This window comes from Heloderma suspectum, chromosome 1, assembly GCF_057233095.1.
Source record: "Heloderma suspectum isolate Gila_16-S chromosome 1, 16-S_ref, whole genome shotgun sequence".
Taxonomy (NCBI): Eukaryota; Metazoa; Chordata; class Lepidosauria; order Squamata; family Helodermatidae; genus Heloderma; species Heloderma suspectum.
The window spans coordinates 117,518,756-117,545,580 of NC_139458.1; the positions used below are offsets into that span (position 1 = coordinate 117,518,756).

Below are 26,825 nucleotides of genomic sequence, written 5' to 3' on the forward strand. Positions count from 1 at the left end.
ATATGGCTGCAGCTAGCGTACCAGCCTAAGCTGGTAAAATGCATGCCTGGAAACTGTAGCAGAGTTTAGGAGGACTTCCAGACTACATACTTAGTCTTTTAGGGGGAGTGCAACCCCATCTAAGACCATTTATAAACCCACATCCAGAGTAATTTGTTTCCCAACCCACAGTACCTCCATCTTGTCTGGATTAAGTTTCAGCTTGTTCACACTTATCCACCCCAAAACAGACTCCAGGCACTGGCTCAGGAGTTCAACTCCTTCCCTGGGATGTGCAGATGGAAATGAGAGGCAGAGCTGAGTATCATCCACATAATGATGACACTTCACCCCAAGCCTCATGATGACTTCCCCCAGTGGTTTCATATGGATGTTAAAAAGCATGGGGGATAGGATGGAAGCTTGTGGCACCCCACAAACTAGTGGCTAATGGCTATGGGGTGGAACAAATTCCCCCAGCACCACTCTCTGAAACTGCTTCTCCAGAAAGGACTGGAACCATTTTAAAACCATGTCTCTCAAGCCCAATCCAGACAAACGATCCAGAAGGATACTATGGTTGATGGTATTGAAAGCTGCTGACAGATCCAGAAGAACCAGCAGGGTTGCACTCCCCCCATCCATTCCCTGGTGGAAATCATCAACCAGGGGAACCAAGGCTGTTTACGACCCATAGCCAAGTTTGAAACCTGATTGGAATGGATCTAAGTAATCAGGATCATCCAACACTGCTTGGAGTTGTGAGGCCACCACATGCTTCAGCAGCTTGCCCATGGCAATTCTGGCAACTTTGACACAGGGCAGCAGTTATCCAAAACACATAGGATCTAGATTTGGTTTCTTCAATAAGGGCCTCATCACTGCTTCTTTCAAAGCTGCAGGAACCTCACCATCCCTCAAGGAGGCATTAATCACCACAGAGATCCAGGTACCCAGCCCAACTCTGCCTGATTTCACAAGCCAGATGGACAAGGATCTAGAGCAACTTATCAGTTGTTCGCCCAAAGGTTTTTCAAACTACAATAAGAGAAATTTACCACTATAGATGCAAAATAAACAAAAGATGATGATAACTGCATATGGAGTAGAGTTTTCAGTTAACAAAATGGTGGTTCACAGTATTGAGCAATCTGATAAACAAGGAAACATGCTTTCTTTAATTAATAAATAAATAAATAAAAAGTGACCAAACTTTTGCATTTAGAAAACATCAGTCTACATCCATCTTATAATGGTTGGGCTAGGCCAAGGAAAAAGATACTCTACACACACACACGCACACACACACACACAGACGAGGTGGGGAATATGTGGCTCTCCAGATTCTGGTGGACTGCAACTCCCATCAGCTCTAGACAGTATACCAGTGGTGAAGGATGGTGGGAGTTGCAGTCCAACAACATCAGGAAGGCCACACATTACCCATCCCCTGGTCTACAAGTATGCTGAAGCCTTTCTTGCAATATTTCTATGGTCTCCCTCCAGTGGTTCATAGAATCAGGACTACTTCACATAGTACATTTGTACTGTTTTAAGTGTACATCTAAAAACATAATGTATGAATGTGTCAAGCATATGTGTATCAACCAGGTGTACTCATCAAAAATTTGTCATTGGCTAAAGATTGTAGATGAGTCGAGTGTACTCTGGGTGACAAGTCTGAGAGCTGGCCTTGGTGTAAGATGTCAAACAGCTCTTGCACAGTCAAATCCTATTAGTTTCCTCAGAAGCAAGCTCTACTAGATGTAAGCTCTTACTTAGAGCAAGTCCCTTGACTTACTCTCAAGTAAGCATGCTTAGGTTGCAATCTTGTATACACACTTAACTTTGAGTGAGTCCCACTGAACTCATTAAAGGTTACTTCTCAGTAGACACATATAGGATTGCAGTTAGAGTTGCGAGAGACCAATTGATTGTTTTATTTATTTATTATGATGATGACGATGAGGAAGGACCAATATCCTAAAACAAGATATACCTAAAGTCCAGACTTAAAACAAAATGTTCATTGAAGAAGGAGCTGCAGTTTCCCCAGATATCTTGCCAATATTAGTGATGCTGCTTCTGATCTTTGCATAAGAGAGATGAAGAAAGACATGGAAGACATCACCTTGAAAACAGAAAGCCAGAGAAATATTTTGTTCTCATTCGTTCAGACTCTCTCGGAAAGGACCCTACAGAGTATATCTTTTAAGAAGGGGTTGTTATTCCTTGCTGCTATTAATCTGGTAAGAGGAACAAAACATCTCCCCAAAGATGATGCCTCACTCTCTTCCAGTTAGAATTGTTAAGCAGCAGTCATTTCTAGGAGCTCTGGTTATGCCTCAATTGCATCGTGCTTTGATGAGTGTTCCGCGGATCCTTTCACAACATTATTTCAACAACAAGCAGAAAAGTTATTCTAATCTATTCCCTCGACCACGCCTTCTTAAACTATTAATATAAAAAGCACAGACAACTTTTCCTGGGAGATTGCTTGCTTCACCTTTCTGTAAAATTCAACCATTCCATTTTTGACATGATCTTTTTGCTTTTTGACTTGATCTCACTTAAGAGATTCAGGCGGAAATCTTATACATACTTACCTGAGAGTAAGTCCCACTGAATTCAGTGGAATTTACTTCTGAGTAGACATATATAGGAGTGCATTGCCACTGGGGTCTTTGCCTTACATTCTGATCGCTCTGTTAGATTGGCTTAGTATACCCGATATTGAAGTTGGCATTTATTTGCAAGCCTTAATCGGGATTTCAGTGGCGGAAATTCCACATTTCGGCTGCAGTCCTAAATCCACCTACCTGGGAGTAAGTCCCATATCGTCTGAGCAGATATGCAAAGGATTGGGCTGCTAGATGCTGGACACTTTGGGGAATATTGCAAAAATAATAATAAAAAAATAGCAGGTATCTTGAGCGACATCAAACTACTGCACAGGAGGAACATGAAAAATCCAATATTTGAGAGGTAGAAGCCGCAATGGGTCATCATCCAACTAGATGTGTCTGGTGGAGGGAGTTTATTGGTTGCTCCAATAAGGTCGGTGGACATTTTGCCACGATTTTTAAAGGGCTAGGAATTTTAACCTGAGTCCTTGAACAGAAGACGTTTGTTGATCCAGACGAGGTAAATGTTGGAGAGGAAAAATTTCCTGGGATTTTACAATGGCTGTACGCCCTCGAACTATCAGTGCACTCGAAACTTTGAAAGCAGGGTGGCCAACTTTGGTGGTTGTTTTTCCTCACAGGGTTCCTGTGTCTTTAACAGCTGCGTGACCCCAAGAAACTTCGCAGATAAAACAGTGGAAAACCTCAATGTGCGGAATGTCTGTCACACAGGTGTTAAAGGCACTCTCCAGCTTCTCCAGGAAAAAAAAAAAGCTGTCAACCCTAACACTGAGCTTTGAAAGTATCGTCTGATCGGTTTGGAACTACGAAGTTACATAGTTCTTCCAACCCTATCACACAAATAGCAAATAGATTTGGGTGAGTGGGTGGGTGGCTTGGAGAAAAAACACACACAACAAAAACAGTCGGTCTCCAAAGGCAACAATGGTTGGGATTATAAACCTTAGGTTCTTTACTGTACAGATGCAGCCCAATCCTATGGATGTTTACTTAGAAGTAAATCTCTGTTTAATAACACTGTCAAGGAAAGTGTGCATAGGATTGTAGCGTTACGTAGTCATCTTAATGAGGTCCGATGGGGGTCCTATGACACTTATGCAGATATAACTAAAACAGAATTCAATAGGATTTACTCTCAAATAAGTGTATTTACTGTTGCAGCCCTAGACGATCAGAAGCACAATGCCAGAGAATTCCGGTTGCATCTGATGGGGCTCCTCCAGAGTAAATACAGGTTGTGAATTGGACCCTTACAATCCGATCCTACACATGACTACTCAAAAGTTACTCCACTGACTTCAACATGGCTTACTCCTAGGAAAGTGGGCACAAATTGCAGCCTTATTCTTCAAATAAGGAACATGAAGCGGTTCCTCTAGAAGCATGAAACCACTTAGGGCGCAATCCTATGCACGTTTACACAAAAATAAGTCTTAAAACTCCCCGCATTCGTCCAGGGAGCGTGGCTGGCTGGGGCACGCTGGGAGTTGTAGGACTTATTTCTGTCCAAACATGGATACGCTTGAGCCGTTAGTTAATTATTTCGGCTGACCTTAGTCTCACTTTAGGCTCCCATGAAGACGACTGGGTGCTCACTCCATTCGACACACTCCAGAGAAGGACATATTCAGAATCGTGCCAGGGTAGACGTAAGGAAAGTTTTATTTTCCAATACTCGTTCTAAACCAGCCTTCCCCAACCGGGTGGCCTCCAGATGTGTTGGACTCTAACGCCCACCATGTCAGGGAAGGATGGGACTTGCAGCAGGCCAACACATCTGGAGGGCACCAGGTTGAGGAAGGCTATTCTAAACATTAAAAGAACCATTTAAAATCCCATTCGAATTTTCGCCTGCTTTTTAACTGGTGACTTCAACCTGTGAGAGAATAAATAAATGAGAGGAGAATGAGAACCTCCCTAATCCTACAGTTTCACATATTTATTTATTATTGCATTTTATTACTTCGGAATAATTCTGGACAGACTATATAGGCGCATGTGCCCAGCCCTTTAGTTTACCTAGCTAGGCAGCATTTCAACGCAGTTCACTGACATTCTCTCCGGAAAGCTGCAGAGCTGGTGGCTGACTACACGTCGTGACCCCAGCAGCCGCAGCATTAACCGTCTCCTTTCGTCTTCTCCATCCGTTTATTGGCTCGGCTTCGTCAACCTCTGGGGACGAGCGGGGGCAAAAGGAGCTCCTTCGGCATTGCGCGGCTGGGTCTCGTCAACCTGCTCGGGTTTAGGAAGAGCAGGAGAAAGAGAGTGAATGTTCCCCCACTGTAATGATACCCCGGGACGATCCTTTCGCACCGCTATCATTCGCTGCCAGTCTATCTGCCTGCCAGCTTTTTCAGTGTGGAGGCTGGCGGCTCGGATTTCGGTGGAGCTGTGCATCCATTCTGGGCTTCAGTCGGAACCAGCCCGAATTCTAAAGGAGCTGCCCAAGGTGCCGGCCCTATTCTGAGAGATAAGGTTCAGCACCTTGGATAGCTTCTTTCGAGTTCTGGCTTCTAGAGTTCTGGCTTTTTCAGTGTGGAGGCTGGCGGCTCGGATTTCGGTGGAGCTGTGCATCCATTCTGGGCTTCAGTCGGAACCAGCCCGAATTCTAAAGGAGCTGCCCAAGGTGCCGACCCTATTCTGAGAGATAAGGTTCAGCACCTTGGATAGCTTCTTTAGAGTTCTGGCTTTTTCAGTGTGGAGGCTGGCGGCTCGGATTTCGGTGGAGCTGTGCATCCATTCTGGGCTTCAGTCGGAACCAGCCCGAATTCTAAAGGAGCTGCCCAAGGTGCCGGCCCTATTCTGAGAGATAAGGTTCAGCACCTTGGATAGCTCCTTTAGAGTTCTGGCTTTTTCAGTGTGGAGGCTGGCGGCTCGGATTTCGGTGGAGCTGTGCATCCATTCTGGGCTTCAGTCGGAACCAGCCCGAATTCTAAAGGAGCTGCCCAAGGTGCCGACCCTATTCTGAGAGATAAGGTTCAGCACCTTGGATAGCTCCTTTAGAGTTCCAACTGAAGCCCAGAATGGTTTTACAGCCCCACCGAAATCCGAGCCACCAGCCTCCGCTGGGCTGTCTTCCGCCAAACAAGTAGGAATGTTTATGGGAGGGCAGTGAAAGCTTTTCCGGAGAGATCAGGAGCCTCTCTGGGGAGTAATCGATACCGGCTCTTTCAGCTTCAGCAGAGGCAATCAACCTGATGCATATTCATTCTTGGCCCGCCGAGAGGGCATTTTCTCTAAGGCCACCTGCCCCCTCCCCATGCCCTCCCCTCCCCATTTCCTGCATATCGCCAGACGCACGCGGACAGAACGAGCTCAAAACCGACCACAGGGATAATGGGGAACCCTCTGCAAGACTTCCTCCAGCTTTTGTCTTCAAAGATGGGAGAATCTCTCTCTCTCTCTCTCTCTCTCTCTCTCTCTCTCTCTCTCTCTCAGTAGTAAAAAGCCGGGCTCTTGGAGAGGCAGCGACGAGCTGCTAGCCAGTTATCCTCTGGGCTTGTAACAGCAGCGCCATCATCTCCCCGTCGTCCCCATCACCGCCACGTGTCGCTAGCAACGTCAGTAGGAAGCCCAGCCTTCTCTTCCTGCCAGAGGAAGAAGGACAATCCAGGAATCCTCCTTATAGTGCAACAGAAGAGGGGACGAAGTTGGGGGTGGGGGTGAGGGTGGGGGCTTGGAAGCCCCGCGCTTAATTCGAGAGCGAAGATACATCATGAAACGTTTATTGGGATGGTGCAAATGGAAAATGACGGGTGCGTGTGACTGTGTGCGTGTGTACAGTGGCAGAACCTGTTGATAGCCCGTAACTGAGAGGTTCCCTAAATACCCCCCCCCCGAGAAATTGCACACCTTAACGAGGCTTGCCCAGCCCTTTCCCGCCTCGCTGTAGTCCCCCCCCCCCCCCGGCGAAGAGTCTGTGCGTGGCAGGTTATGCCTCGTCCAGCCAACAAATCCAAACATCCTGGATGGAGCAGGTGTCCGAGCGCCAGACACGACGCGGCAGCTGCGAGACAATGACTAAGGGTCCCTTGAAGAGTGATGGATTGGCCGCGTGTGCCGCTCTCCTCCGCCGCCGCCGGCTTCTCCACCTCCGCTGCGGACGCTGCTCTTTTCGCTCCAAGTGCCCGCCGGCCCGGCCAGCCAGCCAGCCGGGGGCTCAGCGAAGCAGCTGGAGATCTGCCGCGCGAACGTGACCACTTCAGCCCAGGAACAGAAGGGGGTGGCGGGCCGGGGAGGCGCGGGCGGGCGCAAGCCTGTGCGGAGCTCCTGCCGCGGGGGAGGCTGAGCGAGAGGGGGGGTTCCAGCGGGGCCCTCGCCGAGGCAATTTCCCATCAAGGCAATCGATCACGGCCGCTGGGGCTTGGCCTCGGGGGACTGAATCAGCCTGGAGAGCCGCCGCCAGCAGCCAGCAGCCAGCAGCCAGCGCCCCTCTCCAGTCCTCCTCGGGCCTGGCACTCGCGGCCCGGGGACCCCCCCCCCCCGTCCTGCGGGTAGTGGGACGACAGACACGCTGCCCTCGTGTGACTTCCCAGGCTGCACGGGCGGTTACCTCTCCGCTTCGCATCGCCTCTCTACGTCGGAGCTGCATTAAGCAAATCCGGCCGGGGAATGTGGTTGGCGGGGAATGAATAAGTGATTACAGTTATATCCCGCCTTTCTCTTCTTGCAAGGAACCCAAGGCGGCATATATGATCCTCCGCCTCCTCTACATTTTATCCTTACAACAACCCCGTGAAGTAGGTTAGGCTGAGGGTCAGTGACTGGCCCCCAAAGTCACCCAGTGGCTGAACTGGCTGGACCCGGGTCTTCCGCGTCCCTGCCGAGCGCTCTGACCACATGGGCGCTAACGCAGCTTGGACGATGATGTTGATGAAATGCCATTCAAAACGTCGGAGGATGATCGACATCTCCCCGCTAGAAACAAGTCACGCGTCGACGACAACGCATAGGCCAGAGCAAGAGCCCTTGTGGTGGAAGAAGCGCTCCCCCGGCATCCTTGCTGCGGGGGCCCCGTCGGAGCAAACGGATGAACGGGATGTGTCGCGAAACGCAGCACAGGCAGGCGGCTCCTATGTCAGTGGGGCAGTGCATCCGCGCTCTGGATCTTAGTGAGAACCATTTTGGGGATGGGGTTCAGCGCCGGATGGTTCCCTTAGAGTTCTAACTGGTTCTGATTGAAACCCAAAGCGAATTTACTGCCTCCACTGGAAACATGTCTGCAAGAAGGGACGGAAAACTCTTCTTGATACATCAGGTCTTATTGGGGGAAGGCAGGCGCTTAAGACCAGCCTTCCCGCCTCTGGTACCCTTCAGGTGTGTGGGACTACAGCCCCCATAAATCCCCAGCCAGCATATAGGGGGAAGTTGCGGCCCACACATCTGGAGTGCGCCAGGTTGGGGAAGGCAGGTCTTGAGCGCGAGTCGCCCGCTTTCCACCCTACCGGGCTGGCACCCTTCCTCGGAGGGCTTCAGGTCCGAGCCCCGCCTCGTGTCGCTTGCTTGCTTCCCTGTCTCTAGACAAGCAGGCGCACGGGCAGAAAATAAGGCGCGCACTCCTCCTTGCTCTCATTGCACGCGCTGGGGCATTCCATTCGCGACTTCCCTAGCGTCCCTCTCCCAGATTTTGCCAGGTGCAACAGGGGCGTCTTTTGCAGCTTGAGACATAACCCCTTGGGGCGAAGAAGTATCGGGCTTTGAACCCATCTCTCCCCATGGATTGAATCCCCATTGATCGAACTGATCGAATAGACGTATGTGGATCAGTCTCTCTCTCTCTCTCTCTCTCTCTCTCTCTGGTTTTCTGGGATTTGGACGCAAATAGGTTTGGTGAAGAGCCATCGGATGCTTTTTGGAACAGCTGAACAGCAGGGGGAAAGGCGTTGCGGTCTTTCCATGCCCATGCAAGGGTTAACCGTGACGCGGACTGAAGGCAACACAAGCAATCCCATGCACTGACCTGGAGTTGGTGTTTGGCTGGATTTCAGTTGATCCCTCCCTCTTACACGCCTGATTCACCAACAGCCCCCTCGATCTAACACCGAAGTCCACACTAAAGTTACCACACTTTTGCCCTGGAAAGGAAAACAAACAAGCCCAACGCCCCAAAACCACATCTTGCAAATGTGGTCGTGTCCGAGGAAAATGTACACGGGCAACACGGGCCAATAGATGCTTACTCGGAAGTAAGCACTTGCTGAGGTCTTACTCCCAAGTAAATGTGCATAGGATGGCGGCAGCCTTTCAAAAGGATTTGCGGGCTCTTGCCGGTGTTACGTGAAGCACCTTTAAGGATGGGGCAGACTACAGGTACAAGCTGCTGTAACCCTAAATACACATTCCCCAGTGAGTCTCATTGAGCCCCGAGAGTAAGAGATTGCACGATGAGGCTGCGGTCCTATGCACACTTAACTGGGAGTAAGCCCCATTGAATATAGCGGCGCTTACTTCCGAGTAAACACGCCTAGGGCTGGGCTGTGCGTCGAATTCAACGTACTGAATAATAAGGGACGTGGATTGTAATGTGCTCCCCCACCACAGAGAAACGCTAGGCTGGGTTGGGGGAAGGAAGGGGGCAACCCTCATCGCACTCATAGAAGCCAACTTCGTAATAAATGTAAAGAGCAGAATTCTGTACACATCCACTAACATCGTCTTGGCCATTGCTATATGCAAAGTTGAAAGAGGAACTCTGCCAACCGACGTCCCTTTTCTGCAATGCAGCATTTTTTGCAGTAGATGTCGCCTCTAATAAGTAAATAACCTGGCCTTTGAGTTTGTTCATTAAAAAAAGATACGGTGGATTTTGGAGGGGGTGAGGGGGTATGGGGTGGCCTAGATATTATTAATGACTCGGGACATTTCCCTTACATTTCATTAATCGTCTAATATGCCCTCCCCTCCCTTCTGGTTTTCTTCTCTCCCCCTCCCCCCATCCCGGCCAATGACCTCAATGCAAATAAGCTTATCAGATGAGCCTAAATGACTGGCAATTTTTTTGTGAATGGAATACTCAGTGACTGGAGGGTGACGTAATTCGGGAGTCGGGGTTTCGTGGTCAATCGTGGATTGGTTTTATAGTGATAAGCGACGTGCTGATTGGCTGGCCAGTGTTCATCGAACGCCTACACATTTTTATCCTGGCGGTAGATATAAAAGGGGGTCGTTGGGCACTGAAGACCATCACGATTTAGAAACGCACACTGAGGAAACCTCTACTACGTTTTACTCTTCCTTACGGAGCCTTACATTCGAAGGTAAGTGCTTTCGCCTTTTCTCAATTTATCAGACCGATCTAGCGAGTGTTGACCACCCTTCAGAGAAGGGTCGGAGAACTTGCGAGCCTGGCGGTGCAATCCTATGGAGATCTACTCTGAAGCAAGCCCTACTCTGAGTTTAATGGGACTTAGTCCCAGGTAAGCGTGTATAGGATGGTAGCCTTAAAACTGTGGGGCTCCTGAATCCTCCGGCTACAATTTAAGGATGTCGGGTTGATGCGGGTTCTTGTGGTATCTTTATCTTGACTTCTCTTCTCTTCTCTGGATTTTGTGTGTGTGAATGAATATTTCCGGATACTGGGGAAGAATACAATTTGACAGGGATCTGTCACGTACTTTGGGAAAAGGCATAAGTGACACAAGGATAGTGGAGATGCCGGAAGAATAGTTTAGCAAGCTTTGGCACACCTGCATCTTCTATTTTAGACAGGACACCTCCCTCCTCCATTCCCACAGACGAGAGGGTGATCGTCTAATTTTGATACACGCCTGATTTTCTGATCACGTCCATTAAACCAGAGTAACGCCAAATTTATGTACGGGTAGTTGTAATCGGGAAACGTATTTTCGTGTAATTGGAAATGCTTCTTAAAGCCAACAGTGTTTTTTTCCCCCCTAGAGACACAAGTTCTCTTGCAGAAAACAAGAGAGAGAAAAATCCTGTGACATTTTAAATAATAATTTATTGCAGCATGAGCTTCCATAGGAGTTACTTCGTCAGGAGCATGAGCTGAAGGGGTTGGACACACACACACACACACACACACAGAGGTTGGGGATGGGGAGGAAGTATTTTACAAACAGCCAGTCTTAGGGACAGTTCCTGATAGTAGAGAGGGAAGATTATGGTATATAATAAATTAGTTTTCTTGAAGACACTGCAGGGCTCTTTTTAAAGAAATGTCATGTATATGGAAATGCTTGGTCTGAAAAATCTGGTAAATCTGTGTGCGTGTGAAGGACAAAGTTTATTGTTTTATGTTTCTGGATTTTATTTTCCAGAAACAACATTTTATTTCTGTGTCCATAATAGACTATTTAAATGAAGGGGGGGCAATTATACATGTTTGCCTAACAACTTCACAGGTCATCATTTGTTTCAGCCTAATGTTCTAAATGATTGACCTTTTCAATTCAAAACGAAATGTACAGATTTTCTACCCATTGATCTTCAATTTTGCGGGAAAATAAATATCTAGCATTTTCGTTTTCCTTGGGACCTAACACGCTCGACGTGATACAGTTTGAAGTATTACTTGAATATTGTGATTTGATGATTCCGTTGGTCTCTATCTGTTGATTCAATTGATCTGAATGTCTCCAGTCCTACAGTTATACATGAACTCGGCAAAAGCCCTCAAGATTCCTATTTGGACATCGGAACGTCTTCCTAAGCATCTCTAAAGCAAGACCCACGAGCCTAACCAAATGAAAAGCGTTCCCTTTTTACACCCAGGAAATGGTAACATCCTGTGCAGCCTGATCCAATGCATCCTAATTCAGAAACCTATCCCGCTGCGTGCCAAGGGGCTTCTGTACAAGTAATACTCAGAAGTCCTAATTGAGTTCAGTGGGGCTTACTCTAGGGTAACTGTGCACAGGATCGCAGCGTCCGTAGTGGATCACGAACAGCCGCAGGTTCAATCATTAGGGAAATGGCCACTCTAACGGGAGCCTTTCTTGCAGAGCGAGTATACCATGGCCATGCTGAAGATCTCCTCTTTTCTTGCTGTCTATGCCTTGGTGATATGCCAGATGGAAAGCTACCAGGCAGTCCCCCTAAGGTAAGAGACAGAGAACCGCGGACGAGTCTGCAACAGTGTGGAGACATTCGGCTGTTCCTTGCCTGGCGAAGTGAATCAGGGCGCAATCTTATGGCTGTTTAGACAGAACAAGAGTCCTATAACTCCCAGTATTCCCCAGGCAGCATGGCTGGCTGGGGAATGCTGGGAGTTGTAGGACTCTCTTTTTTCTGTCTTAAACAGGCATAGGATTGCGCCCCTAATAAATAATTTATTAATGTGTTATCTGTTTTTGAAGAGAGGGACTATTTGAATGTTTTAGATAGCGAGTGCTTGGCGAGGATGGGACGATCAAGTTTGCCTATTTAGGCAAGATTACTTAACACAGATTAACTAACAATTCCGAGGGTGATTAAAAAATGGATTTTCTCTCTCCTCGCCTCCACGGCGTGGTGAAACAGGGATTCTAATCCGAGTTAGTGAGGGTGAATGCCGAAAGTGGGGTAGTAATTCTGCCAGCAGCATGTGTGCGTGAGAGAGCGAGAGAGAGCGAGAGAGCGAGCGAGAGAAGGGGCGGGGGGAAACATAGGAGCAAATCCCACGTGTGCAACGCCGTGACCTCTCCCAAATCCCCAGCAGATGAACTCCGTGGAGCTGATGGCTTCAGTGTCAGTGGGGTTGTGAATCCGCTCTGTGTTTCAGTCAGAACTCTAAAATAGTTCCAGCACCTTGGATAGCTCCTTCAGAGTCCTGCCGGAAACCCAGGGAAGATCCGTAGCCCCACCTACATCGGAGCCACCAGCCTCCTCTGGATGAACGAGGGCTTGACACTCTCCGCCCTTGCGCCTTCTACTGCCCCATCCTTCCCTGCCCTATAAGTGACGCTTTTCTTGCACGCCGCTGTCTCCGAACAGACCTGGCTTAGAGCCCGGCACAGATCGAGGGACCCTCAGCGACTATGAAGCTCGAAGGTTATTAAAGGCGCTAGTAAACGGGTACGCCCAGATGGCGGCGGAAGAGCTGGACCAGGCGAGCGAAGGGAACAGGTAAGCAGCCGTACAGGCCGAGAGGCGCAGACAGGAGGAAGAAGACGAGCCAGGCGCCGAGTTGGGCAGGGGGGCTCTCCTCTGTGTGCGGGCGCTTTCCCAGCAGAGCAGCAGCCCCGTGGGCGGGCGGGCATCTCTTTCCTCCCTCGGATGGCCTTGGCCAGCTTGGCCGATATATACACGGCGCCACCCGGTCCTGCGTTCTGACCGCTCTGCCTGATGGCCATCGAGGGCTGCTTCCGATTGTCTGGGGGCCTTTTTGTTTGTTTTGCTTCTGTTAACTTACTACTGAGTTACTTTTCTTTAAAAAAAAGAAAAAAGGCTTTGAAGTTGAGAGAGAGGGGGTTAGAGTGGGACTGCAAGAGGTACGTCCAGCTTTTATTCCCTTCCCGCCCTGAACATAGACCAACGTGCAGGGCCGTCGTTCAGGCCCCTCTTCTGTCGCGATACTGCATGACGATGCTGGGAGGAGGCGGCGGCGGCATGACGGAGGAGGCGCTGGGCCGAGCCGGCCCGCGCTCCCAGCTGCACGCAGCGCCCCCTTCCCTCCCAGGCCGAGGCTTGCGCCTGCACTTCCGCAGCGAGCGCCCTCTTCCGAAAGCATGGCGACGAATGCCGGGCTCAGCGGCGCTGCATGCCGGGCGAGGTCGCGCTGCCGCTCCCCGCCCGCCGGGCGGCTCCTGACCCGCATCCCCCAAACAACCCGACCCGCAACAACAACACACCCCCCCCGCCCAGTCCGTTTGCTTGGTCAGGCAGCTCCTCACTTGCGCCCCGTCCAGCCCGGCCCTCCCGATTGCCTTGCATGGATGACTTCCCTTCCGTCGAGGTTGTCTTGCTGCCCCGTTTGAATAACAGGCGCCGGGGCCGGGGCGGGGGCTCGGGTGGGAGAAGGCATGCGGGCGCATGGTTCGCTGTTACTTTCTGCGGCATGTTTTTTCCCCCCGCTGCAGCTTGGACAGACCCATTTCCAAACGCTGCGCCAACCTGAGCACTTGTGTGCTGGGCAAACTGTCTCAAGAATTGCACAAATTGCAAACTTACCCTCGTACTGACGTCGGGGCTGGAACGCCTGGCAAGAAAAGGAATGCGCTGAGTGACCTGGGAAATGAACGCTATGCAAACTACGAGGAAGCCCTCGGAAACAACTAGATTGGCCCAGATTTCCTATTCCCACTCTTATCCCCCCCCTTTTCTTTGCATGTTGATCTAACCTTGATTGCTAACTTTGCTATGTTCTGTTGAATCTATTTTTGAGCGAGAAGGTTTAACTGGATCAAGTTAGGAAATTAAGGGTGCAATCCTATGCATGTTTAGACGGAAAAAAGTCCTACAGCCCCCAGCATTCCCTAGCCAGCCATGTGTGTGTGTGTGGGGGGGGTTGTAGGACTCCCCCCCACATGCATAGGATCGCACCTTAAGGAACATAACACATATGGCGTTGCGGGGGTGGAAAATGGGAAAAGCATATACCAAATTAAAATAAGAATAAGTAGTATTGCCTTGAAAATTTAACTGATTTTCTTAGAAGTTTATTTTACAAATAATAATATTTTGATTTCTGGCAACTCATTGTAAAAATAAATAAATAAATGTTTCTTTCATGCCTGACCATGCAACTGTTCAATAAACCTATTTTTCTACAAGGATCAGGTCTATTTTCTAATTATGAATGACTTTAATCAGTTGTTTTAATATGGGTTTTCTAGGCATGGTTTCTCATCACAGAATAGAAGTAGTACATGTGAATTTGGAATTGTACTTAAATACAAGTTTTTGAAAACACCAAGTATCTGTTCAGTACAGATGAATATATAGGACAGCAAGTTTACTCTAATGAAGTCAGTGGGAAAGTTCACATTAACTTTAATAGTATAAACTTTCCAAGTCTATTCAATCACCCATCTTTGTAGAAAAACAGTATATAGTTTGCAAGTATTAGAAATGTTATCCAGTTGCAAAAGCAATATTCTGATTGAATTCATCCAGGTAAGAAATTAAATACTTTATATCCTTGTTCTTTGATTTTGCATGATGTGAAGGAGTAGTTTATAGCGGTTGAATTAATTACCCTGAATAGACTGGGGTCATCTTATATATCCATTGTGGCAACATTTTACCGACAATCTGGATGCGCAAGGTGTGTCTGTTTTGTAATTTAAATGCCCACTGAAGTATTTTTTTCTCTCATATTGGGTGCAATCCATATGAAGATAAGCATTGGGAGTTCTCTGTCACCCACTGACATCAATGGGACTAAAGTGCTTGATTTTTGTCAGATAAGAACATAAGAAAAGTCTTGCTGGATCAGATAATCTTGTCCAGCATCCTGTTTCCCATAGTGGCCAACCAGCTGCCTCTGGGAAGCCCAGAAGTAGGACATGAGGGCAATAGCCCCCTATCACTAGTAGCTGATATTCAGTGGCATGCTGCCTCTGATACGGAACGTAATATATAGCCATCATGACTATCCATCCAGTGATTAGTCTTTTGCCCACACTGCAGGGCATAGCTGGAACACTCCAGGCTAGTAGCCTTACTGTACTTGCTTCCTAGTAAACATAATTGAAATAATGGTTATACAGATTATCCTACTGTTTAAATGCACTTATCTGCTCATGGGACTGCCACCATTGCATTACCCTAGAACAACATCTTTTGGAACAGGACTACTGAATTTCAAAGCAAGTAGGTTGAGGATGACATACTCTGTTTATTTCTTAGAAATATGGGGGAAAGCCTAGAGCAAATTTCTTGAATTTCATTTTGCCATTAAAACAATAGAACTCCATTATTTGAAGCCCGAGCAAACAGAACATGGAAACCCTTTAATTACAGATATAAGCCAAGGTGCCACAATATTATTATCTTAGCCATTTTTCAGGGTTCTCTTGTAAATAATGTGGTGAAATCAGAACTCTCGATCTTAAGTATTCTTTTCTTTTTTGGGAAAAGCAGTGTATCAGCACAGAAGAGGTCATGTAACACAGCAACCTGTGTGACCCAACGTTTGGCAGATTTCCTGAGTCGGTCAGGAGGAGTGGGCAAGGATGACTTTGTACCAACTGACGTTGGATCAAAAGGTTTTGGCAGGCGAAGAAGAAATATTCAGATGTAATCTGCTGAATGACCCCTGGAATATGGTAAATGAACCATAGGTCTTCATTGGCAATATCAGTGTTACTAATGTATATACATTTCAGTCATTGGTTGGATGACACATGAATTCTGGACTTCACTGAAAGTGAAATACAAAATCTCCAATCCACTGAGTAGAATCAGGATTTTACCTGGTTCCTTTACGGAACTACCCTCTCCTATATATATATTGCATGTATTTTTTTAATTTTATTTTTACAAATTCAGGTGCTTTTTTAATGTTGCAACTTGAAGAAGGAACAGGGATAGTTATACTGAAACATTAATATTTACTGGCAGTGGCATAGCAGAACTAGATTCTTGCTGCACTTGATGTGTATACACAGGCTAACAGTGCAATCCTATGTATTCTTATTCAGAAGTAAGTTCCACCGTGTTCAATTGTGCTTACTCCCTATTAAGGGTTTTTAGAACTGGGAGTAAAAAATGGTCCACATACAAGAACTGAAATTCACTGGAAAAATAATGAATACTGCATTGAAACCTAACATACCAATCCTAAACCAGAATGAATTCTGTGTTGGTTTATGAATTTGTAACTTATACATCTTAACACGTAATGTAGGCATTCTGTGGTTTTCTTTATAATCCATGTGTTACTTGAAATAAGCTTGATCTATTCTCATCTTGATCTTTGTTGCCATTTCATAATTTGCAAATGGCTCGTAAGATTTCATGGGTAGGGTAAGGGTTTTGGAGAGGCCATAGGTGGTAGTACGCCATGCCCTTGTCTCATTTCCCTTTTTCTCCTACTTTCGTAGCCCAGGAGGAGGGGCTACAGGCTCACTTTCCATTCACCATATATTCTCCCACTGCCTCCTTGGGCCATCACCACGGTTTCTACCTGGCCTATGGTGCACTGGGGGGAAAATAAGATTGGAGATGGCACTGCTTCACAGAAGGGTGGCTTTGTTTTTACTAGGATGCTTCCAGCTTCTTCAATATGATGCCACCCAGGAGGAAATAAAGTGGCCATTCTAGACCCTAGGTGTCATCCTGAATACCCTTCTAGGCCAGAGTTCTTATCTCCACCAAAAAGCCATTTGAATCAAGTGGGCCTTGACTAGTTTTCCAGGCCTGACAGAGAACTCAGATGTGACAAACGTGAATCATCTTGCTTTCATATATGTATATCTAGGTTGTTTCTACTTTCCTCCCATTCTGAACATTTGAATTACAAGATAGAAAAATGCATTAGAATTTTTACCCATTTAAATGCTGAAAACTGAATCTAGCCATGCTTATCATAACTGCCCAATTACATTAATGACCTCGAGTAAAGGCTACTTAAAATGAATTGATTGTATGCAATAAAGTCAAACATCCATTATCTGAAGTGGGGGTTGGGGGGAGGCAGAAGGCAGATCTTCTGCCTCCCCCCGACTTCAACTCCCAGAAGCCCTTGCAACCATGGCCAGTGGTCAGGAATGCTAGGAGGTGAAGTCCCAAATCTGGAGATCTACTTTCTGCCCACTCCTGTTTTAGCCCCCATAAAGCCTGTGTCATCATTACCTAGTGGAAATAGCAATCTCACATATCCAGTGTCTTGATTTACCCAGCGGATTATCTCTGGGCCATATGGTTAAGTTGGTGAGTTTATCCTATTGATACTGATTTCAATCTAATGCCCAGGTAATTACAAATAAAACAAAGTTTTCATTGGCAAAGGGTTTATAACCACTGATTTGGTTTCTTTCAGATTGCCATGAAACGAAGCAGCAAACACCTTTTAATTTCTCTCAAAAGCAACTTTCTTCCATAAATCAAGATGGCTGAATAAAAGACTCATGTTTGCATCCTTCCAATATTGAAGATTTTTTCTTTTAAAAATAAAGCACTTCTGTTATATAATATATATATATATATCTCAAGATAATTATTCAAATGAAATTATTGTATATTCTTTTTATATGCAGTTCTATTTCAAATAAAATATAAAGCATCTATTTATTTATTTACTTATTTATCTTCTAGCATATCTGTGAAATATGACCCATGCTATTTATCTTGGCAATACTGCCAAATCTCGGGGATTACACTAAACTGCTGCCTGTCAAGGTATATGTATAAGATATGGTGTGCTGTGCCTTGATGTAAAACATTTAACTGACATGATTGTACAGTATGTTTAAAAACACTTACAATATTGTATCATTTGTGAATTTCTGCAAGATTAAAAAAAGTATTTTAGATACACATGGATTGAGAAATGGATCTTTCATTTAAACTTTTTTTTTTAACGGTTAGATTTATTATGAAGCTTTTTTTGAAACACTTGGCAGAAAGCCACTGCTGGATACTAATTTCAAGAGAGGTTTGACAAATTCCTATATGGAACTTTAATATTCTATGCAACTACTGGTGCTATAAAACAATAACTAATAACATTTTGAATGCACAAAACCAATTATCTATCTATCTGTTTTGCAGAGCATAAAGCCAGATTCTAATTACATATCTATTCCCAGCACAATGGACTCATAATCATGACAATGGCCATTATGTATTACAGCAAGACAAACTGTACATTGTGATAATATGGAGAAATCTGGAATCCACAATGCTTCCCTTTGGGTCCTGGCAGCAGCATAATATGTAGATGGAGAAAATGCAGACTTATCAAGGATTGCAGAGAAAATGCATTCTTCTGTAGTTTCAGGCTGCATTTATATACACACTTACTGAGGTGTACGTACCATTGAACTCAGTGGGGCTTATTTCTGTGCAGAAATATTTAGGACTGCACTGTGTGAGTGTGCTTGGGACTGAAGTCTGACAAGGGAGTTCCACTGAACTCCATAAAGCATATTTGTGAATAAACATGCTGCATCACAGGGAAAGCCAAAACAAGACTTTCATCTGAAGTGATAGGTGCATAAAACAACAACAACACACAGATTCAGAGTAACTATTTCAGATTGTAGGGCTCACCTCTTCAGGTAGCTCTGAAATTCTGTCTCCTTTGAAATCAGTTTGATCAGGATCTCACCCCGAGCCTTTTCTAGGAGCCTGGTTTCGATAACGCACGTGTGTGTGTGTGTGTGTGTGAGTGAGTGAGAGAGAGAGAGAGAATATATTACCTGCCTTTTAAATACCTACCTTCACATTTATGCCCACTCTAGTTCTGTAGTTTACAGCAAGTACATCCTGACTCTAAGATGAGTTCGATCACTCATTACATATCAGTCATTTTATAGTGAATGTGAAAAGATGGTTTAACAGCTTGATTGATTAGTCAGTTCTCCACTGGGTCACTTAGGATTGATTGGATTTAGGGGAAGGATCTGATGCTGCGCTCCTGCTACTGTTATTAGTGTTGTGCTGGCGGGAACCAGCACTTGTGCAATGGAAACCTGCCACGCTAGCAAGCACTATCAGTGTTATGAACATAGGAAGCTGCCTTATACTGAGTCAGGCCATTGTTGACACTGACTGACAAGAGGCTCTACGGAGCATGTGCTCTATCACTGAGCCACACTTTCCACTAGTACAATATTAATAGTGGTAGAAGCTGGACACCGTTGGATCCTTCCCATAGCCATGGGCTGTACAACATCAACCAGCTCTATTCATTCTAGACATTTTCAGTATGCACCATCCTAATCATTTATTTTAGCTTTTATGGATTCATAGAAAGAGGCCAGGTGGGAGCATTTCTCTGGTCAGGAGGTACAGCGTAATGACTCAGCCTTTCTTAGGCTGCAATACTAGACATACTAACCTGGGAGTAAGTCTCACTGAACCCAATGGCGCTTACTTTTGAAGTGACATATCCAGGGTTGCACTGTTAAGCATCTTAGGATGCTATTAAAGCTGGAGGGCAATTTGGCTAGGATTGAATTCAAAAGAACACAAAAAAGAACATTGTGGGATTCGACCAAAAGGTCCATCTTGTCCAGCATTCTGTTTTCCACAATGGCCAACCAGATGACTTTGGGAAGCCTACATGGAGGCAAGAGTCCTCCTCTCCTGCTGTTTTTCTAGCCACTAGAACTTGGAGGCCTACTGCCTCTGAAGCTGGAGATTACATATAGTCATCATGACTAGTAGTAGCCAGTGCCTCTTTTCCTAGGCATCTGGCAGAACATGATGAGGTTTAATCGGTCCTGGATGTGTCTTTAGTTATGACTGACTGTTCAATGTTGTTTTTAGTTATATGTTGTTTGTATATATTGTCTGTGTGCCTTTATGTAAGTGGCTTTTAAACGTTGTATGTTGTATTTTAATGTTTTAACTTCTGTAAACCACCCAGAGAGCTTCGGCTATGGGGCGGTATACTCATGTGATGATGATGACGATGACGACGACGACGATGATCGACTTTCCCTCTGTCAACTCTCCAGTCACCATCTACGCTCATGGCCATCACTGCATCTTGTGGCAGCAAGTTCTGTACATTAATTGTGCATTGTGGGAAGAAGCACTTTCTTTTCCTCTTCTGATTTTACTGACCGTTTCCCCAGAACAGTAGCACTACAGTCATCCAGACCGGCTAGTCAGCTTGCACTACTGTTCTCTTCTTTTCCCCAAAGTTGTGATTTCTGACGTCTGAGAAAAGATGGAAAAAACACTGTGGAAACACAGAAGGACAATAAGTTGGTGACTTCATACAGATCTCCCACATAAAGTGAGTGAATAAAGTGTGACTGTTCCACAGTAAATGCCTAGTGTGGAAACACTCTGAAAGAAAAAAACTCACTGTTTACCAGTTCCTTACTACATATGTAAACCATTCCTTACTGGCAAGTGTGTAGCCAGTATGGTGTAATGGCTAGAATGCTACGCAGTAACTGGGGAGCCCTGAGTTTAAATCTCTGCTCAGCCATGAAACAGGTTTCATCTGTTGAAATTATGTCAAGTCCTCTCAAGTCCTTAAAAAGACAAGAAACTACATTGTATATTGGAATAAACAGGCTACTGCCATTAGGTTTCATCTTTTGTCTACATTCCTTCTCCTTTATGTTGGAGTATTGATTGAACTTTCTCCCAGCCTTGTGATTTCAGTCAATAAACAAAAAGAGCAAGGTCAGCAAGGAGGAATAAAGAAATATAATAATTTAAAAAGAGCATTTTAGTAGAAATGACTGAAGAACTCCTTTTTTATTTGTTTTTCTAGCCAAATGGCATAGCTGAACAGTGAACATGAGAAGAGCCCTACTGGATCAGACCAAAGACCAGTTTAGCACCCAATCCTGTGCATGTGTAGACAGAAAAAGGCCTACAATTCTCAGCATGCTGGGAATTGTAGGCCTTTTTTTCTGTCTAAACATGCACAGGATCAGGCCCTTAGTCCTGTGTCTTGATGAAAGTTGTAGTCAAACACATCTGGAGGGCACCAGGTTGGCGAAGGCTAGCAGAGACGATAGATGGTCTCTTGACTTGGTATAAGACAATTTCATGTGTTCCTTAGTAGTGAAGGATGAAAGATGGTTGGTACCTCTTCCTGAAGGCACCTTGACCTCCACTTCTAGTTTAGTGCCCTAATCAACTTTAGGGGAAGTAGCATCTCTTATGCATCATGATGCTATTTACATAATAAACTGTAGGGCTCACCTTCATCTATTTTGTCCAATAATTTGCATTATTTCTCTCTCTTTGCCTGTCTCTTAGAAGAAGAATTGAAGTATCTTTGTGAAAGCTTCTGTAGCCTTCTGTGTAAGAACTGAGCAGGGCTAATGCTATCACTTCTGTCACAGAACCTTGCCAAAAGCAGAATTCAGCAGACAGCAGTACATTTTAGTATTAGTTACTGCATTCAGCCCTGTCATGTATAATTAACAGATGAAATGTCTGCATAAAGTGGATAATTTTGAAAACTAGTTAGATAATGTAAGGCTATGTATACTTTTATTCTTGCCTGCATGAGTATAGATAATTACCATGTTCATAAAGTGAAAAGTGCAGCCCACTGAAATGAATGGAAATGTTGCCTTAATGGGGTCAGGAATTCACTCATAGCATGGCAGGTTTTTGTTGAGGATACATCTAGTGGCCTGGATTTCAGTAGTAGCATTTCTGAAAACATGTCTTTTTCGACTTGTGCAGACGTTCACTGAACACATGCAGGGAAGAGGGACTGTGGCAGTGGTGGGCAACATGTGGCTGTCCAGATATTTTGGCCTACAACTCCCATCTTCCTTCACCATCGGCTAGGGCTGGTGGCAGTTGTAGGCAAAAACATCTAGAGGGCCACAAGTTGCCCACCTGTGATGTATGGGATGATGTGTCTCCTTTGAGGCTCATGGAACTAGACTCCAGTGCTGGTAGCCTTCAATCACACTGTCTATATGCCACAAAATGGTGGTGTGCAGATTGTACTACCCATGCCTATTCATGCTGAGTCTGTATGTCGGTCCCCCTGCATAGATGTTGGCCAGCGCTTGGATTGGGGATGCACAGAAGACTACCTGCTGTTGTCACAGTTCCTTCCTCCATACCTCTATGCAGATAATGTCTTTGTTTTGCAAGGTGCGTATAGTTATATTAGAAACCCACAACCAAAGAATTGGCTAGTTAGTTCAAATCAATATCCTCTTCCCTTCCCCTTGTTCACTACCCTTGGGTTCCTATTTCTCAATCTGTTGTCTACTTTTTACCTTTCTTTCAGGCACCTCCACATCCATCCTCTTCCTCCTCAGACTATTTTTCTCGTCCTCAGCTGCACCACAAAACTTTACCTGTCTCTAGGCCTGTGTGAGGTTTTAACCCCAAACTGATCATTTTTCCTTTCCTCACAAAAGTGAATAGCTTTCTTCCCTGACAGCTTAGAATGTTCATAAATCTTCTGTGCTATCCCATTTACTCAGCCTCTTGGTGTCGTAGGGTTCACTGCCACAAGCTCTTTATTTTAGGGATATTCAAAAGTTTCCTTCTTTTCATGCCTACATGCAACATGTGGAGGGGTTAGTGGACCTGTGCCTTCCAGCTCAGCCCCTGATGTGCAAGTGCTTCCTTGCTAGGCTTTGTTTCAAATGCCACATTGAGCATGATTTCTGAAAAGAGGAACCTGATGTCAGGGTGGACACTGAGCCCATAGAATCCCAGAGTAGTTCTGATTCTGAGGAAGAGCAGCCGCTCCTGGGAGAGGAGTGTGCTCCGCTTTCCCACGGCCCACAGCTGACGGAGATTCCTCCCACCAGCATTCCTAGTTTAGTTAGCAGTCCATGGAGTGACCAGGCACAGATAGCAGACTTGGTGGATGCGTGACGCAGATGCAGAGAGCGGCGCCAGATGGAGGGCGCAGAAAGGAGGCGAAGTGCCAGGTTGGCGCGCAAACAACGGCTGCGCCCAGAGGCTCCAAGGGAAAAGGGGAGGGACTCTCCCTAGTCCTTAAGTTCAGGGGTCTGCCAGTAATTCCCTTTCAAACGGGGACCAACTGTTTCAACTTAGGGCATAGGTACTCTGCTGCTCAGATCTAGTTGCTACCTGTAGAGTTGTTAAGTTATAAAAGAAGAATAAAGCTTTGAAAGGAATCCCTTTGTCTGTGTCTGGACTTGGCTACTGGATTAGACTGAGAGAGGCCTCCAAGGAGCCCTTGACACCTACAGAAATACAGTCATACGTGCCATATAGACTCTCCATGCAATCCCGAACCTTGATTGCCTTGTAATCATAAGAACACAAGAGAAGCCATGCTGGATCAGACCAAGGGTCCAGTCCAGCATTCTGTTCACACAGTGGCTGCCCATGGGAAACCCACAAGCAGGACATGAGTGCAACAGCATCTTCCTGCCCATTTTCCTCAGCAACTGGTGTACATAGGCATACTGCCTCTGATACTGGAAGTAGCATAGAATCCTCAGGACTAGTAGCCATTGATAGGCTTCTCTAATCCCCTTTCAAAGCCATCCAAATTGGTGGCCATCACTACGTCTTGTAGTAGCGCATTCCATAGTTTGACTACGTGCTGTGTGAAGAAGTCCTTCCTTTTATCTGTCCTGAATCTCCCACCAATCTGACTCATAGGATGATCCCAGATTCTATATTATGAGAGAGGGAGAGAAATGTCTCCCTATCCACATTCTCCACACCATGCATAGTTCTCCACACCTCCATCATGTCTCCCCTTACTCTCTCTTTTTCCAAGCTAAGCTATCCCAGCCGTTGTAACCTTCCCTCAGCGGGGAGATGCTCCAGCCCCTTGATCATTTTAGTTGCCCCTTTCTGCACTTTTTCCAGCTCTACAATACCTTTTTTATGGTATGGTGATGAGAACTGTACACAGCATTCTAAGTATGGTCACACCACAGATTTGTATAAGGGCAGTATGATATTGGCAGTTTTATTCTCAGTTCACCAAATCATGTGAGGGGTCAGGCACATACAGCTGTACATGCATAGGGTCCCCTTTTCAGATGAATATGTGGATGTCAGGATGGGGCCTGGAGGTGTGAGGATGTCAGAGGTTGGAGGTGTGGGGGAATGTGGGACTATGGCACATATCCCACTTCTCCCACCTGGCGTTGGATTTATGCATGGAGGGGGAAACTTCTGAAAATTATTACAGATATTCTGAACGCTTCTATGTGTTTTTTCTTTTCAATATTTCTATTAAATGATGGTCCAAGAAGCAAATTTATTCTGCTATGACCTTCCATTCATAGCATATTTGGATTCCTACTATATGATCAAAGAGAAACTGTTTTCACCAGTCAACGTATTGTTTGTAACCATTAAGCATTTTGAATCAAGGGCACTCCTAATAATGCTACACTCATTTAATCTTTTGTGCTTGGTTCATCCTTTGTGAAGATAATTCTGTGCTTATCTTTATCTTTTTAACCAAATCTACAAGCAAATTTTGTTGTTTATATCCCTTTCCAGATTGATTGTAACTGACATTTAATTGTTATCTCATCCTTTTAATGTCAAAGAGACGTTTGGTTCTTATCAGCCTTGAAACTTTTTGGAGCCGTTTGGATCCTAATAAAATTGGACAGAGTATTCTGATGTCATTATCGCTTCCCAAATGTTACAAAATGCAAATCCTTTTTAAATATATATGGACACATTCACTTTAAAAGAAGTGCAGCAATATTACTGTTCTTACTGTGGCTTACTGTTGATAGTGCAGGTATGATTAAAAACCAATGCTTACTTATATAAACTAGCATGGAAAAATTCCCCAGGGCTGGGAAGTGAGCATCGTTGTTCCTGTTCACAAGACAGAGAGGCTCTAAAGCAGACCCAAATCATTTTAGACCCATCAGTCTGCTTAATGTTGTTTCAAAATTATATATGAAATATCTTTTACGCAAATTAGCATCATCGGCAGCTGAAAACTTGATTTTAGCTGAAGAACCGGCTGGGTTTGCAAAGGGGAAATCTACAGTAGACCAGTGTTTTGTTCTCCATCACGTAATACAGAAACATTCTCAGCACGACAGAAAAGAGTTATTTGTTACTGTTGTGGATTTTCGTTCAGCCTTTGACCTTGTAGACAGAAATTGTGGCAAAAGCTATCTGTCACAAACATTGATAGAAGGCTGTTTCTTTTGGTCCAAATGCTCCACTCAGACACTACTCTTAGAGTTAGGCTTGGGGTGAATGGACTGTTATCAGAAAGCATCCCAACTGATAAAGGGATGTCTATTGGCCCCTTTTCTTTTTAACTTTTATATTAATAGCATTGTACAAGAACTGAGTGATTTGGAATGCTTCCCAGCTTCTATTCAGGATGTTAAACTCTCAGTCCTCCTATATGCGGATGACATTGCAAGGATCTCCACTACATTAATTGGAATGTGAAGGCTCTTGAGAAAGTTGAGTGCGTTTTGCACAAGAGAGCATTTGTCTATTAATTATGCTCAGACTAAAATGATAGTATTTGGGAAGAACAGGAAAACGCATATGTGGAAGTTGGACAAATTGAACAAATGAACAACTTTAGATACTTGGGCCTTAACTTCAACGCCCAACTTCCGTGGAGACAACATCTAGATGTAATTAAGCTGAAATCATCCCAGTCTACTCAATCTCTCCTTCAGTTCTCTAGATCACAAGGGGGAAGCTTGGTTGCCCCTGCAGTTGAGATATTTCAGAAGAAGGTAGTTTCACAACTGACGTATGGGGCAGAGGTATGGGGATAATGAATGCCTCTATTTTTGAGGTGGTTCAGAACTCTTTTATGAGATCCCTCTTAACTGTCCCCCGGAGTACACCTGGGGCACTTCTAAAAGTAGAAGTGGGATTGATTTAAGTTAAAACATCTATTCAGGCTGTTCTTGCTTTGTATTGGCTAAAATTGACCCATAGGAGTGATTTCCGCCTTCCAAAAAAATGCTTTCAAGAGCAACTTCAGGCCCCATCCCAAAAGTCTTGGGTAAACCTGACCAGACCTATATTGCAAGCTTATGGAATTGATACTGAGCCCTTTCCTTCTTTTGCTTCTGAAAGAGTAAAGGAGATGCTTAAAGAAAAAAAATTATCTTTATAATAATTGTATAATAATATTATAATAATTATATAATAATCTTTATAATAATTTATAATAATTAATCTTTATAATTTAATAATTATTATTATTATAATAAAGTGGATGGATTTGGTTACAATCTCACAAATGACTTATTCTTGCTGGTACCAATTATATAAGACGTCATTTGGTCTGGAGAGTTACTTTACAACTCTGACTGTGCCCCACTTATGGGAATTATTTACAGCATTGCGTCTACAATGCATGCCCTCTGCCTTCCTGGAGGGAAGATTTGACAATAACCCAGTCCATCAGAGACTGTGGGTCTGGGGAGGTTGAGGATGTCTCTCATTACTTACTAAGATGTCCTCTCTATGGCCATCCTAGGCATACATTTCTTGCCATCATTTTCCAGTGCCTCTCAAATAGAACGCCTTTAGAACAGATGTGTTCTTCTTTCTGGCACTGATGCTTTTACCACTACCCAGGTAGCAAAATTTGCCTTGGCAGCAAGGAGAATACGTGCCAAAGCCCAAACAGTCTAGAAGGGATGATTCTGCTGT

The 26,825-nt window shown here is 45.1% G+C and overlaps 1 protein-coding gene across 1 annotated transcript; it reads left to right on the plus strand.

The window, feature by feature from the left end:
* Positions 1–11,593: 11,593 nt before the first annotated feature.
* On the plus strand, positions 11,594–14,337 carry LOC146357745 (calcitonin-like). Its single transcript, XM_084828461.1, has 3 exons — positions 11,594–11,685; positions 12,558–12,689; positions 13,643–14,337. Exons 1-3 carry the CDS (start codon positions 11,600–11,602, stop codon positions 13,839–13,841), a joined length of 417 nt encoding a protein of 138 aa, XP_084684587.1. The 5' UTR covers positions 11,594–11,599; the 3' UTR covers positions 13,842–14,337.
* The last annotated feature ends 12,488 nt before the right edge of the window (positions 14,338–26,825 follow it).

Coding starts and splice junctions, on each gene's coding strand:
- LOC146357745 (XM_084828461.1), top strand. CDS start 11,600: ATGGCCATGCTGAAGATCTCCTCTTTTCTTGCTGTCTATGCCTTGGTG. Junction 11,686..12,557: donor TACCAGGCAGTCCCCCTAAG/GTAAGAGACAGA, acceptor GTCTCCGAACAG/ACCTGGCTTAGAGCCCGGCA. Junction 12,690..13,642: donor CAGGCGAGCGAAGGGAACAG/GTAAGCAGCCGT, acceptor CCCCCGCTGCAG/CTTGGACAGACCCATTTCCA.